General features: G+C 37.8%; 1 protein-coding gene across 1 annotated transcript; it reads left to right on the top strand.

Annotated features, from left to right (window-relative positions):
• Nucleotides 1–4,546: 4,546 nt before the first annotated feature.
• LOC117320848 (nuclear cap-binding protein subunit 2-like) lies at nucleotides 4,547–11,284 on the top strand. The gene is made up of 4 exons (XM_033875332.1): nucleotides 4,547–4,725; nucleotides 8,170–8,351; nucleotides 9,766–9,904; nucleotides 11,170–11,284. The coding sequence occupies exons 1-4, from the start codon at nucleotides 4,657–4,659 to the stop codon at nucleotides 11,263–11,265; spliced, it is 486 nt and encodes a 161-aa protein (XP_033731223.1). The 5' UTR covers nucleotides 4,547–4,656; the 3' UTR covers nucleotides 11,266–11,284.
• The last annotated feature ends 435 nt before the right edge of the window (nucleotides 11,285–11,719 follow it).

The raw sequence follows: 11,719 nt of genomic DNA on the forward strand, positions 1-11,719 counted from the left end.
ATCCCAAAGCCAGGATTATGCATTTTTTAAAACATATCAATGGAACCTGCTCTAGTCCTGACCTGAGTGACCTCCATGTTCATTAGTCAATATATTTTCTACACCTGTGAAGTTTACCTGCTACAACCTCTACTGTCTGGAAGAATTCATCGGGATGGATGTAGGCAGTCTGTGGCAGTAGCACCAGCACCACTCGCACCAGCCATAGCACAGCATAGCACTTTCTCATCTTGTTACTTTCCTATGTTTGTGATGCACAACAAAACTGCATTGTGTATAACTGAAAAAAAAACATTCAAAACCTGCAAAGTTTGCATTGAAGTTGTCCACATAGCCATTTGAAACATAGAAAATGAAAAGGATGCTACATGTACTTACTATGCCTTTCCATGCTAATCATATATATATAATATTCTTGAAATTTAGACTTTTCTGACAAAAAAACAAGAAACCCTTAAAGGTCACCTGTATTTGAAATATATATAGTCTATCTCTAAATTTTATCCATTTTAACTCCACCCATCAAAAACTGCTAATTCCAATAGAATCAAGAGGCCCAGGGGCCTTAACGGTCATCTGACTCTAATTAAAACCCTTATATTATTGTAGTATGCATTCTCTGTAGCAAGTATATAGTGGCACTGTTGGCCATGGTGGCCATCTTGGATTTCTGAACAACCCAATAAATAACAACACTTAGTGTGGACCATCTCAGGGTCATTTCTGGTAAGTTAGAGCTGAATCCCACCGGTGGAATTTGAGAAAAAGTTTGAAATAGGTGTTGTTCAGGAAAACCATGATTGTGCAATCATGTTACAAAATGGCCGCCATTGCTGCCATGTTAAAGTTTTTACGAGGCCAAAAAAATAACAACACTTTGTTGGCCCTGCTTCCTTAACATCTTCACCAATTTCCAGCTCAATGGCACCAGTGGAACTGGAGAAGAAGTATAAAATGTGTTTTTCAAGATGGCTGTCATGGCAGCCATCTTGGATTTCTGGCCGACCCGATAAATAGCTACACTTGGTAAGGACCATCTCAGGATCATTTCTGGTAAGTTAGAGCTGAATTCCACCAGTTTGAAATAGGTGTTGTTCAGGAAAACCATGATTGCGCAAACATGTTACAAAATGGCCGCCATATTGCAGCCATGTCAAAGTTTTTACGAGGCCAAAAAAATAACACTATGTTGGCTCGCCTTCCTTGACATCCTCATCCATTTCCAGCTCAAAGGCACCAAAGAACTTGGAGAAGAAGTTTAAAATGTGTTTTTCAAGATGGTGGTTATGGTGGCCATCTTGGATTTTGGACCGACCCGAAAAATAACGAAAAAATTGGTCGGGATCATATCAGGATCATCTCAGGCAAGTTTCAGCTCAACAGCACTGATGGAACTTGAGAAGAAGTTTAAAATGTGTTTTCAAGATGGCGGCCATCTTGGATTTCGGACCGACCCGAAAAATAACAACACTTGGTCGAGATCATATCAGGATCATCTCAGGCAAGTTTCAGCTCAACAGCACTGATGGAACTTGAGAAGAAGTTTAAAATGTGTTTTCAAGATGGCGGCCATCTTGGATTTCGGACCGACCCGAAAAATAACAACACTTGGTCGAGATCATATCAGGATCATTTCAGGCAGGTTTCAGCTCAATAGCACTGGTGGAACTTGAGAAGAAGTTTAAAATGTGTTTTTCAAGATGGCGGCCTCAGCGGTCATCTTGGATTACGGACCGACCCGAAAAATAACAACACTTGGTTGGGATCATATAAGGATCATCTCAGGCAAGTTTCAGCTCAATAGCACTGGTGGAAGTTGAGAAGTTTAAAATGTGTTTTTCAAGATGGCGGCTATGGCGGCCATCTTGGATTTCGGACCGACCCGAAAAATAACAACACTTGGTCGGGATCATATCAGGATCATTTCAGGCAAGTTTCAGCTCAATAGCACTGTTGGAAGTTGAGAAGAAGTTTAAAATGTGTTTTTCAAGATGGCGGCTATGGCGGCCATCTTGGATTTCGGACTGATCTAAAAAATAACAACACTTGGTCAGGATCATATCAGGATCATTTCAGGCAAGTTTCAGCTCAATAGCACTGGTGAAACTTGAGAAGAAGTTTTAAATGTGTTTTTCAAGATGGCGGCTATGGCGATCATCTTGGATTTCGGACCGACCCGAAAAATAACAACACTTTGTCGGGATCATCTCAGGATCATTTCTGGCAAGTTTCAGCCCAACATCAGTGGTGGAACTTGAGAAGAAGTTTAAAATGTGTTTTCAAAATGGCGGCTATGGCGGCCATCTTGGATTTCGGACCAACCCGAAAAATAACAACACTTGGTCAGGACCATCTCAGGATCATTTCTGGCAAGTTTCATGTGAATCCCACTGGTGGAACTTGAGAAGAAGATTGAAATGTGAAAAGTTTACGGACGGCGGACGGTGGACGGCGCACGGCGGACGACGACGGACGAAGCACGATGGCTATAGGTCATCCTGACCCTTCGGGTCAGATGACCTAATGACACAAATGATAGTCAAAATGTGATTTCCTTATAATTATATTACAATAAAGGATATCTCCTCCCAAGGGGCACTTAATGTGAGACCCCAGGGTAATGAAATTCACAAGTACCTTATGACCCTTTCCATCTATACAGAAAATTTAATTCTACCTTATTTGGGCATTGAGCAGATGTTTTTTTTTTTAATTTAAGCTAATTTGACCATTTTTGGTCCCACCCATCAGCCCCTGGGGGTCTGTCAGGGCCAACATGTACATGTGCATACCATCAAACTGTCATCCCATGCTGATAATGTTAACTAAGTTAGAATGAATTGTAATAGAAAGGAAACAAATGATAGTCTAAAATTTGAATAGAAACTATAGTAAAGTTTACCGCCACCCCAGGGACAAACGTGAGATTCCAGGGTCATGAAATTCACAATTTTGGTAAAGCACCTTAAGACCTTTATATCTGTGAAGTATTTGATTCTCTCATATCTTAAAGTTGAGAAGAAGATTTTTTCAATTTCAGTTACCGGTTATTTGACCCTTTTTGGCCCCACACCGGTACCTCAGACCCTGGGGTTCAGTCAGTCCACTTCTGATAATGTTAACCAAGTTTGAATTAATTCCAATAGAAATCAAACAAACGATGGTCAAAAATGTGATTTCCCTACGGAGGTAATGTAAACAAGGCGACGAAAGTAAACGGGGTGTCTGCAGATCAACGCTGTTATCAATTATACTTGGTAGATTCGTATTCAGTTTTCATTATATTCTGATCAAATGATATTTTCCCTAAATATTTGCAATTGCACATCCAATTGCAATCAACAACTGGGATAATCTTTTTGATAAAATATTTAATTACTCGTTATCCATTTTCCTTGAAGAGAGCTGTACGAGTCAGATTTTGTTTTCCAAATGAACTTTATTGGAAGCGATATATCTATGGCAAAAATATGACAAAAGTCTGGCATTGGTCAGTCACAATATGAACAAAAAAGGCCTCTGCCACCTGGATGAAAACGCAAAAACTTGTCAGGTGTACTAATTTATGTACTGTGATAAATTACGACAGTTGCTCTACACTTCAACTGAGGGAAACATGTTTTCTTGTAGCATTTTACTATTATATAATTAACTATAAATCAGTTTTGTATCCTTATTGCTTTGAGGCAGATAATTGAATGAAAATTGAAATGTTTTATGATCATAATACTCAGCTAGACTATTAATTTCATTCATTCAACTGGATAACTTTCTTCCTATGCACTTCACCAATTCTTTTTCCAACAATATAAGATTTTCCATGGTGCAACTCCATTTCTAAACTAGCGATATAAGCATAGTACTGTAATGCAGGTCCATGGGGCCTTTTTAAGGATACAAATTATGTTTTATGTACAAATAAAACCATCCTATACGAAAACATTTTGTATATCGTGGTCTGAAATCATCCACTAAAACAAGAACATTCTTTAGCCCTATTGTCATAGTTAGAAGCCTGAACTTCTTTGGCATAAACTTGCACTAGAAACCGATAGAATAGGCAATGCAACCGACCAAAGAGTCGTCTGCTAGTGACGTCATTAAATGATTCGAAGCTGGTGAGTCACACCTGCAAAACCATAGCAAGATTGTAGAAAAAATATTTCCGGCCGTGCGACCTAAATTTAATATTTTCCTGATCATTGCTTCTCGTTACATTATCGTTAGTGGATCCTGTATTTTGTATCGAGTTGGTCAAAATCCCCCGAAAATCTAAAGTGTCGCTCATCACTAATCTCCATTATCTTCCACTGAAGCTTGAGAGGAGTTTTTCTCTGTCTAGATCTGATATCATTTTCTTTATCAAATAATGGACAATAAAATATGAAGAATGTGTAAGTTTAATACTCACTTGTACATGCATCAGATGATTATGCTTCATCGTCTCACCATTTTTACAATTTTTTTACATTTTGACACCGAAAATTTACGTACTTGACATTTCCTGACATTATGATAGCTTCACCTACGACTGGATATTCAGGGTATTAGATTTGCCACTGGGTGGCGCTTTAAACATCCGGTGCGATCGGTACGAAGAAAAAGAAAGCAAGCTGAAAGTCGATTAGGCCTAGAGTCGACAGAGGAACAGGCAATATGACAACAAAACTGTATGTGCCTTCAGGCTCTGCCGCCATCAGTTCCTACAGAGATCAACATTTCAAGGTAAGCATACAGACAGCCAATGCGTCCGTGTCTCTACTGTATGGCGAGTTGAAGGGAATTTGTAAGTAACCAGTTTTGACGCATAAGTATCCGTATACTGTACTGTCAATTCATCAGTCCAAAACCATTTTTTACTTACGCAGAATCGAAAAGCACGAACATCGTATGTTTAAGACCCGGGGACGATATTATACATAGCCTTATGATTCATACTCCAGAATTTGAGTGTAACCTGTTTTGACGTATAATAAACTCTGATTTATAACGTATTGATGCACAGCTAGCATATGCATGGTTTCAGTAAAAATATGTCCCGTGAGTCCCAGCTTATTCTGACAGTCCAATACAGGGCAAAGAGTAAGGATCTTGGAGAGCTTAATCTACCAGGCACACCATTATGGAGTCTAGGTCTACTCTACAATGAGACTTCCTGAGTGCTGGAGACCAGAAGCTGGTTGTAGCTGACAGGAAGAGATGAAGCATGCAATGCCTTACGTCCAATATGGAATGTCTCGGGAAGCATGACATCGAGTCACTGACAGTTTCTCCTTTTCAACAACGACCTGCCAGTATGTACATAATTTGTCATGAGACTCTTTGGCGATTGACTGTTTGCTCTACTGAAAGATCCAATCAAGCAATGACACAAAAGACTATAGTCTTCTGCAATGGGATGTAGACTGGCAGATGGAGTTCAACCCCAGTAAATGCCAACTACTGAGAGTAACAATCAAATGTAGTCGTAAAGCCAGCATCTACAACATCGTTAGTGGAATCTGCCATGGATCCAAGACTTAGTTGGAATGAACCATTACAAAGAAAGCAAACTCTATCGGAACTTGCATAGTGTGCAACCAACAACACTGTACACAGAGCACAAAGGCCACATGTTAAACATAACTAGTTAGATCTTTATAAATTAAAGTGGGGAAAGAACCAATGTTCATTCAGTGTATTTTAGGGGAAAGTTTGTCTTCTAGGTCTCAGGAGGATACCACATGGTATTCAGGGCGCTCTTAAAAAGTAGAAAAATCAAGGTATGAAAGAAGAGCAGCAACTCCAGAGTCCAGGTTTGAAAATGATCCTGCCGACATGTTTCGGCCTGCTAGGCAGGCCAGCATCAGGACACAATTTATTAGTGTGACTGTTAAATTTTGAAGCTGAATAACAATAGATCTAGAGGTCAAGTGACTAACAAAGGCCAACATGATGACATCATAAGTTACAGAGTAAGTAGTAAGGGAGCAACAAAGCATCGACATAATGATTGGTCTAAATTGCATAAAGATTGTTACATAAATTAGGTAGATAATAGTAAAGTTCAAGTCCTTGTTCAGTAGTATAAGAGCCTAAATTACAAGATGTGTTAAGAAAAATAATAATAAAGCAATATTTATACAATACAAAGTATTAAAATGCATGATAAGTATGAAAATGTTCAAGTGATTTCTAGAGATATAAAGTTAAAAGACAACTGCGAAAAGTATAATAGCAATCGATCAGACATCTGACGGCTTCAGGAGGTACTGAAAGTTCTGTCAGGATATGTCCCAAAGAAGGAACAGTCCTAGCAACGGAAAGTTCCGTAGGTATCCTGGGAAGTATGGTAAAGTTCACATCATAATAACATGTACATAAGCAGCAGAGATCCGGCATGTGGTGACAAAATAACTTTCAGGCAGAAGAGTTGGTCTGTTTTGGATATGTGTTCATCATTGGTTAATTTGGTAGATTTCCATAGAAGTTTCCTTTGGTAATGCTGGGTCCATATATAAGCAATACTTAGTTTGTTGGCTAGAATGAATATCCAGAACAATTCGGTGGAGTTCACAATTAGGGAAACAAGTAAAGTAAATGTGCTGGATGAATCCGGTAAATATATCAATCACGGTTGTAGATCTAGAGGTTATCACTTGTAAACATCTTGAAGTAGTTTATATCAGTGGTAAGTTTCCAGGCATAAGTTTCCTGGAGTCTTTGAAGGTAGAAAGTGGTAATCATAATATATCCGCTTCCCAAGAATAAGATCTTTGTCGGAGTAAGCATGTATAGTATTGGACCCCACACAGTTTACAACTTCCAGAAGTTGGAGGCAGTACAACTGCAATCGACTTGATTTGTGATCAACATCTACACACAAATTAACATCAATGGCACTTTTAGAGTGGCAAGCTGCAAGCACCTGGTAAAGTCATATGAAGTACAAGATAGTGCATGGTCTTATAGCAGTTCTACCATTAGAGCTACGTCCAACATCATCAGCAGCCATGCAGAGGCCACACACAGATTCACAGTCCTTCTTTCTAGACATTATCATGATCTGGGACAGTTTTTCATGGAGAGCAGTGGATAGTATCTCCCTGGACCTATTTAAGGAGGATTAAAAAAAAAAATTAACATATTTTTATTCAGTTTTCAAAAAACATACACATGACATGTACACAATTTGACAATTCATTCGTTCCTTTTTCCAATATCAATTTTTTTCATAACACAAATTCAAACACTCTTGATACATACAAGCATCCATTGCATACTATTTCCTTTCATACGTACCGTATTCAAGTAATCATACCTGAATATTTGTATAGTATAGAAGTATATACATGTATATTTACAGTGACATCATTATGACTGACATTTACATATCTATGTTTGTATTCATTAATGTTTTTAGAGAAAGAAATATATTTATATATATGTTTTTTAGCAGGAGTTACTGGTCTGCATGCTGAGATAATCACACCATTAGCCTGTTTTTAATCTGCGCTTGTAATTATTTGCACTTTTGTTGTCTTTGCATGTATGGACAATACTGCAATAATACTCAATAGAGGACTGCATTTTATTGGAAAAAGAGGATCATCGCCACATCAACTATACATTTTTGAAATAAATTAAAAATTTGTGTCACAAATGTATAAGCTTGGAATCATTTAATTATAAGCCTCAATATCAGTTTAGATACATGTATGTGTCTCATCCAGATATTGATGGACAAGACAACTTTCCCATCTCTCTTCATTGAATTCCTTGTGTTGTCAGCAAGAGAATCTATTTAATCAAATTCTTTTTAATATTAGTATCTGGCAAGGTTGGAAAATGACGACTCATTCTGTCATCTTGACTAAGAAACGGTAGTCACATGTACAGTATTGCATATTCAAGTAAGACGCAAAAAGGTGTGGTTATCTAGACGTGCAAGTAAATAAAAATAATGATTCCTGCTATTACTTTTTCTTCAGAAGTACTTGAGGGATATTTCTCAGACTTCATTTGTAGGTTCATCTTTGTCTTTTATGAGACTTTCGTTAATTAACTAAAGATCATACAGCAGGGGCACCAACATCTCTCTGGGATTTCTCGTTTTTGCTACCAGTATTTAAGAAGGTCAAGACATAGTTGAAAATTATTATTTTATGTTTTTCTGTCCTTTAATTTCAGGGCAATCGTGCAGAACAAGAGAGATTGCTAGCAACGAGTTCTACCCTGTATGTAGGCAATCTATCTTTTTATACAACAGAGGAACAGATTCATGAACTTTTCTCTAAATGTGGAGATGTCAAGAGGATCGTAATGGGACTGGACAAAGTTCAGAAAACTCCTTGTGGATTTTGTTTTTTAGAGTATCCTTTAATTACCTGTAAACATAGAAATGTGCAGAAGTCACTTGGTCACAGAAATTTCCCTATCCCAATTTTTTTTTTTTTTGTAACGTATCTATTTTCATACACCTTTCAAAATTTGACGAGATTTTTATATATCATTATGGCTCTCTCTGATGTACACTTTCGTTTGTACGGAGATATTCTACATCCTGAACGACACTTTGATTCAACTTTGTTTTAGTATTTGATTTTTCTCTGAAGATCTCTTGCATTTTTCAACTGATCGTCTTGAAACTTAGTAAACTTTTTAATTATGACATGCAGTTATATATGTTTCCCTAGGGGAGCCTTTTGATTCAACTTTTATTGCTAAAGTTACATGCTTGTATACAGATCTGTAGATCCCCACTTGGTTTACAACCATTTTTTCCAATCTTTGTAGACTTTGCTATGAAATGAAATTATACTTCCTTAGTGGCATTTTGATTAGACAATGAATGGTTTTGCTTTTCAATATTTGTGTTCACATGATGCAATAATGCATTTCATTTTTGCATGGGACAGTAGCTCCCTAGAGTACTCTTGTTTATTTTTTAATAGTTCATCATAAATATCCAGTTATTTATTTTCTTACATCTTATTGAAATTTACATATTTTAAAGATAATGTAAATTCATATCAGGTACACTTTGTGGATTGTTTAGTCATCTCACACTGAAGATGTGCATGTGGGCTAGCTTACCTTTTGGATTGGCTATTTTTATGGCAGTTATGGCCCTTTTTCATGAAAACTTCTCAAAATACGTAAGCAGCACAATGTGCATTGAAGTTGTGCATCTTTGCATGCTGTTTTCCCCTTTTTTGTGAGAGTGGGAATCTGGGAGGATTGGGTGACAGTTACAGTTGAGTTCAGGATGGAGACAGAATAAGGGTGGTTTGGGAAGGAGGTTTTGGTCAGCCATCCTGGTGACAGAGTGAGAATTAGGGTGGATTGGGGAGGAGGTATTAGTCAGCAATCCTGATGACAGAGTGGGGATCAGGTTAAATTGGGAAAAGGTCATTGGTCAGTCATTCTAGTGACATAGTCAGAGACAGGGTGGATTGGGAAGGGTGTACATGTATTAGTCCGCAATCCTGGTGACATAGTGGGTATAAGGAGTCTGTTAATGTTTGTTATTGCTGGATGACCAGTCCTTATGATATAGTGTACAGGTATTACTAGGATAAAGCATGGATAGATTTTGATTATCAGATAAAATTACCGATAGATTATTTTCATACAGTAGCTTAGAGTTAGAAAACTCATATCTAACCAACAAGGAATATGATAATTGATTTTAGATTTCAAGCATTCTGGTATTTTATCACGGCTAGGTCTGTCATAATTAGCTGTACATCAGTCTTTATCCTGTAATCCTTAATCAACGTCAAGATATTACTTACGTGAGGATGCCGCCAATGCTCTGAGATACGTCAACGGTACAAGGCTAGATGACCGAATTGTGAGGACAGATTGGGATGCTGGGTTCAAAGAGGGACGACAGTATGGAAGAGGAAAGAGTGGAGGACAGGTAAGTTAACATGTCAAGATAATCTCTTATTGACATGGTTGACCACGTAGGGGTGGATAAAGAAATTTGAAAATAACATTTCTTTTCAGCCCACCACTGCCCATTATCAAGTAGGCTATTTATTTATTTTTTCCCCTGTGGTTTGTTGCCCATTGTCCCTCCGTCTGTAGACAATCTTTGTAATTGCTATTTCTCAGAAAGTTCTTCATGGATCTCTCAAATTTCACCTTTAGGTTCCTTGATCCCTAGTTGTGCGTGTTCTTGGATTTCATTTCGATTCCTCTTGTATTAGTTGAAGTGTGTTAACCCTATTTGTTAACCCTCTTGTAATGATAACGAGATATAACCATCCATTGGTTTTGAGAATTTCATTAAAGATTGTTGTTGGTTCTGTGGAAGCAGAGCATTACCAATTTTCAGGCCATCATCAGCTGCTTGTTTGGTTGGTTTGTTTGTTTTTGTTTAACGTCCTATTAACAACCAGGGTCATTTAAGGACGTGCCAGGTTTTGGAGGTGGAGGAAAGCCGGAATACCCGGAGAAAAACCACCGGCCTACGGTCAGTACCTGGCAACTGCCCCACGTAGGTTTCGAACTCGCAACCCAGAGGTGGAGGGCTAGTGGTAAAGTGTCGGGACACCTTTACCACTCGGCCACCGCGGCCCTATTGCTTGTTTGGAATGATCTTGGTCATGACATGTTGGTCCTAAAACAAGTGATGTTTCTCTAGAAGTTCTGGATACATTGTATGTCATTCTAAAATGTCAGATTATACCCTTTGTCTCTAGTTAGGCACATTTACTTTTGAGAGTCTGAGGGAAATAAACAAGATGGCTGAAACGAGGTCATCTTCTTTCCCAGTTGTAATATAAATATTCCCATTGGTAAGGCTGTCAGTTTCTTGTTGTCATGTGACAATTTCTGGAGTCAAACCATAAATATGAAGGGTCAAATAGATATCTGTCATTGAAAGCACAAGAGTCAAAAGCTCACAACTGATCTAAAACATTAACTATCAGTTTAAGTGACAGACAGTACTTACATGTGATACACCTATGTATAAAACAGTTTATCATTGCTATTAAACTCGGGATATATTTTTCTCCAAATGTTTTGATGTATGTTCACCTTGAAGCCTAGTTGTGCATGGCCATCTTGGATTTTGCCTGTTAAAAAATTGACTTCTCTATTTCTCAAAGAAACCTTTCTCAAATGTGGAATGCAAGCATGCACCCCTGAGTATTGATTTTCTCCTTTATTTTTCAGGTACGAGATGAATACAGAACAGACTTTGATGAAGGACGGGGAGGCTACGGAAAGATAGTAGCTGGACGTATAAGAACAAAACCTGATCATCAGTGAGTATAGTTTCTGTTATCTAGATCTGTTAGGGCTTTTGACAGGATAGGAAAATGACTAAATATCAAATCTATTTTCAATGAAAAAATGTTAACTTTTTCAAAAACCATATGTCAGACTTTCCAAACTTATATTGGTTAAGAAAATGAGATATATATATATAAAATCCATATACTAATCCATTTTGTATGTTTTTTGTCTACCATCATCAAATTCAAATCACCCTTCTGAAGGGCATCTGTGGTCCATCATCTGTCCGTCAACCGTACTTGTCATAGCTATTTCTTGAAATACTAGAAGAATATCTCTTAAACTTGATTTGTAGGTTTCTCTTCGTCCCTAGTTGCAACATGCGCCCATTTAACTTTGAGTCTTATTGTTTCAACAAAATAGCCAACGAGCGACCATCTAATATTCTTTGATTGTGATATTGGGAGCCACAGTGGCTGAGTGGTTA

The sequence above is a fragment of the Pecten maximus genome, unplaced genomic scaffold (assembly GCF_902652985.1).
Source record: "Pecten maximus unplaced genomic scaffold, xPecMax1.1, whole genome shotgun sequence".
Classification (NCBI taxonomy): domain Eukaryota; kingdom Metazoa; phylum Mollusca; class Bivalvia; order Pectinida; family Pectinidae; genus Pecten; species Pecten maximus.